The following is a 4847-nucleotide window of genomic DNA, read 5'->3' as shown; positions in this document are numbered from 1 at the left end:
CCCACCATGCTAACGATTCTGCCAGCTCGCTGCCTATGATAATAATAATAATAATGATGATGATGATGATTTCAAATTTTTGCCACAAGGACAGCTTGGGAGAGGGGATTAAGTCGATTACATGGACCTCTAAGTTTCACTAGTACTTAATTTATTGACCCCGAAAAGACGAAAGGCAAAGTCGGCCTCAGCAGAATTTGAACTCTTAACATAAAGATCCAGAAGAAATGCCACTATGCATTTTGTCCAGCATGCTAACGATTCTGCCAGAAATAAGAATTGCCTTACCTCAATTCTGCCAGTATCAGGTTGGAAACTTTTTGCAGGATCTTCAGTAGTCATTCGGCATTGGATGGAACAACCATTTAATTTGATATTGTCTTGAGTTAAGCCAATCTCTGACAGACTTTTGCCTTCAGCTACTTTGATCTGGGATTGGACCAAGTCAACTCTGTGAAATAGAAAAGAACAATGTTTTTATTTTCCTCATCATCATCATTATTATTATTGCAATTATTATTATTATGTGAGAGAGCAGGGCATGCCATCAAAGTGACACTGGGGTAAAATATACGAAGCCCAGGATACCCATCATGACTACCCGTCTGATAAGGGTACACCAAGCATATACATCACAACCATATGTGCGTGACATGGTGATCTCATATCAAGATAAACAGCGCATGACCTTGCAGGTGGGGCCCAGTTAGAATTTTCTTCAGGTCAAGTAGCCCATCCCACTTAAAAGGTCCCTGAATAAGGTTTGTTTCAGGACGATGAGCAAAACACCCATGTTTCCAAAGGTGAATTATTCAAAACCCCAAGAATTCCTCTCAACACATGGCTATGATGCTCCCCCACTACTTCTGCTCATGATCAGAGATGCACATATCATCAGCCACCAAGGGACATGCTCAACTGGTTATGGTCAAACAACTGACAAGCAAATCTGTGGTATTAAGCAGAATATTTGCTGTTGCCCATCTTTTATACCAAGACAAAACAATGTACATGATAACACTTCCAATCAATTAAGATCAGAAGCCATGAGAGCCACTGCCTGGTACTGCATATTATTATTATTATTATTATTATTATTATTATTATTACAGGATACATGGCCCAGTGGTTATGGTGTTGCACTCACTATCAAGTGATTGTGATTTCAATTCCTAGACCAGGTGGTGCATTGTGTTCTTGAGCAAAATACTTCATCTCACATTGCACAGCAGTTACTTCTACACCTGATGAGTGGCACACAGTGCATGTATTCAGACATCGTCAATTTGATGGAGAGAGTGATCTAATGCACAGCACACACATTTGACCACTATAAACAAATCATTTGTGCAGGTCATTCGGCAAAAGCTGAATGCTTATTTGTCACCTTCGATGGGAGAGTCCATCATTATTAGAATTATCGATAATACTACTAGTACAGCTGCTGCTACAACTACTATTACTACTACTAATGATCATAATAATCATTATTATTTCTATTATAGGCACAAGGCCTGAAATTTGTGGGGAGAGGACTAGTCAATTACATTGACTCCAGTGTTCCACTGGTTCTTATTTTATCAACCCCAAAAGGATGATAGACATAGTTGAACTCAGAAGAATTTGAACTCAGAACATAGAGGCAAAAGACAAAATACCACAAAGCATTTGCCCAGTATGCTAACGATTCTGCCAGCTCACTGACTTAATAATAATAATAATAATAATAATAATAATAATAATTCTTTCTACTGTAGGAACAAATCCAGCAATAGCAAGGGAAGAGGCTAGTCGATTACATCGACCCCAGTGCTTGACTGGTACTTATGTTAACAACCCTGAAAGGATTAAAGGCAAAGATGACCTTGGTGGAATTTGAACTCAGAATGTAAAGAGCAGGAAAAAATGCTGCCACACATTTTGTCCAGCACACTAATGATACTGCCAACTCACCTGGGATAAACAATAACAGCACAAAAAAAAAAAAAAACTGAAAATCAAACTTAACTGACCCGGTGACCTCTTCAGTAACTGTGTGTTCGACTTGGAGTCGTGCATTGACCTCAATGAAGTAAAAACGTCCATCGTTGTCCAAGAGAAATTCAACGGTGCCAGCATTTTGGTAGCCAACATGTTCAGCAAGCTGAAGTGCACTGCTGGCCATTGCTTGCCGCAATCCCTCATCTAGCTGGGGAGCTGGTGCAATTTCTACGACTTTCTGATGACGTCGCTGCACTGAGCAGTCACGCTCATATAAATGCACGACATTGCCGTATTTATCACCTGGAAAAGTTTAGAAATATTACAATAACATGTGTAAAACACACACACACACACACAAGAAAGTAAATAAATAAATTTTAATTAGTCTGATTAAAATTCTATTTATTTGTGCAGCTGATGATAGCCCTGCATTTAAATTAATGTAGTGATTGCATTGTTCAATTAAATGCAGCCACTTGAAACAGTCGTACTGCATCACTTAATGTATCTATAATTTGCTTTAAAAAGACAGGGCAAAATTTTGAAAGACAAAATAAAGATTTCTACAACTTTCTGATGATGTCGAGTGGCTGTGTGGCAAGTAGCTTGCTTACCAACCACATGGTTCCGGGTTCAGTCCCACTGCGTGGCGACTTGGGCAAGTGTCTTCTACTATAGCCTCAGGCCGACCAAAGCCTTGTGAGTGGATTTGGTAGACTGAAACTGAAAGAAGCCCATTGTATATATGTATATATATGTATATATGTATGTGTGTGTATATGTCTGTGTGTCTGTGTTTGTCCCCCCAACATCGCTTGACAACCGATGCTGGTGTTTACGCCCCCGTAACTTAGCGGTTCGGCAAAAGAGACCGATAGAATAAGTACTAGGCTTACAAAGAATAAGTCCTGGTGTCGATTTGCTCGACTAAAGGTGGTGCTCCAGCATGGCTGCAGTCAAATGACTGAAACAAGTAAAAGAGTAAAGAGTATTTGTTTAAATTCCACCAAAAAGGTGACCATGTGAGAACTGACAGCCACCCGTGAGGATACACACCGAAGAAGCTCACGAGAGAAAGCTTGCCAGATACCAGGATTTGATAGAGCATGAAAGGCTGACAGACATGTTGCAAGGCAATTCAAGTAGCCTGCTGGAATTTTATGGAGCTTCATTCTGTAAACCTCTTGACTGGGCTTGGATTTACTGGTGCAGCAGAGAGGAGGGAAACAAATTCCATTCCTAAAGCTACAGAGAAGCCATTGGGTAGCCACAGAGTCAAAGAAACATTCATATATTTAGTTTTTCAAAATTTTTGCCCTTTAGCTTATATTGTTTAATAATTATTGATGTAAAATTTGGAACTTACTAACATGAGTTGTTTATGAAATACCAAGGTGGCCACTTGGATTATCAATCAAGCAAACAAAACAAGACAAAACAGTGGCACCTAATTTTTCTAGCCAAGCTGCACAACAAAATAAACAAAATATTTCCAACATAACAACGTACAAAAAAATGCAAAGATATCAATATAAGTGGAAAAAAGATACTGATGTTACCAACCGAGAATTTGGACTTCAATATGACGGGGTCTCTCAATGAATTTCTCCAAGAATAAAGAACCGTCACCAAATGCAGCCAGAGCCTCAGAAGACGCTCTTTCAAAACTCTCTTTAACATCCTGCAAAGAGAAAAGTACGAAACACATGTAGACACGTTTGCCTTCAATGTGGAATGTTGTTTGTTTAACCTGGAGTCACTGTTGATGAAGAAGAATTTGAGATTATACTTGGTTGCAATTGCTAACAGGTCAACAAGCATATGGAATGGAGTCTCGCAACCAGTGTGACATCGATGCTGGTGTGTTTACATCCTAACTTAGCGGTTTGGCAAAAGAGACCAACAGAATAAATACTAGGCTTACAAAGAATAAGTCCTAGGGTCAATTGCTCGACTGAAGGTGATGCTCCAGTATGGCTGCAGTCAAATGACTGAAACAAGTAAAAGAATATATATAAAATGGCTGATAGTTAGCAAGGTGAGACACACATAAGAAAGAAGAAGGAAACAAAGGACCACTGATGAGGTCACAGAAGTGTGACGAAAGAACTCTGGCCGAAATAAGATTAAGATTAAGATTAATGTAATATAAAGCTGAAAAAAAAAAGAAAAAAAAAAGAAAAAAAAAAAAGAAAATTAACACCAAATATACAGTGCGTGTGTTTTTATTGGCTAAACTGGCAACATGACCATCCCCAAGTACAACAACATATATATATATATATATATATATATATATGTATATACACACATACACATATGTGTATGGGTCCAACCCATGCTAGCATGTACATATATACATAGATACAAAAAATTTATATATATATATAAATATATATACACACATGTACATAATATATATATATATTTATACATACATACATAATACAGACATTTATACATACAGATATAATGTGTGCATGTATATATACATATATATGCAGATATGTATAAATATATATGTTGTTGTTGTTGTTGTTGGCACTCCGTCGCTTACGATGTCAAGGGTTCCAGTTGATCCGACCAACAGAACAGTCTGCTTGTGAAATTAACGTGCAAGTGGCTGAGCACACCACAGACACGTGTACCCTTAACGTAGTTCTCGGGGATATTCAGTGTGACACAGTGTGACACAGTGTGACAAGGCTGACCCCATTGAATTACAGGTACAACAGAAACAGGAAGAAAGAGTGAGAGAAAGTTGTGGTGAAAGAGTACAGCAGGGTTCGCCACCATCCATCCCCTGCCGGAGCCTCGTGGAGCTTTAGGTGTTTTCGCTCAATAAACACTCACAACGCCCGGTC

At 38.7% G+C, this 4847-nt stretch overlaps 1 protein-coding gene across 3 annotated transcripts in view; it reads right to left on the bottom strand.

The window, feature by feature from the left end:
• LOC106876357 (pyruvate carboxylase, mitochondrial) overlaps nucleotides 1-4847 on the bottom strand; it is an 87008-nt gene that overhangs the window by 15003 nt on the left and 67158 nt on the right. For all 3 annotated transcript variants that reach the window (XM_052976613.1, XM_014924858.2, XM_014924857.2), the window contains exons 6-8: nucleotides 3547-3664; nucleotides 2013-2283; nucleotides 289-451 (exon numbers count right to left, since the gene is read on the bottom strand). In XM_052976613.1, coding sequence (XP_052832573.1) covers nucleotides 289-451; nucleotides 2013-2283; nucleotides 3547-3664 — 552 coding nt within the window. The remainder of the gene's footprint in view (nucleotides 1-288; nucleotides 452-2012; nucleotides 2284-3546; nucleotides 3665-4847) is intronic.

This window comes from Octopus bimaculoides, chromosome 25 (genome assembly GCF_001194135.2).
Source record: "Octopus bimaculoides isolate UCB-OBI-ISO-001 chromosome 25, ASM119413v2, whole genome shotgun sequence".
In the NCBI taxonomy this organism is placed as follows: domain Eukaryota; kingdom Metazoa; phylum Mollusca; class Cephalopoda; order Octopoda; family Octopodidae; genus Octopus; species Octopus bimaculoides.
This window is presented reverse-complemented; position numbering and strand designations above follow the sequence as displayed.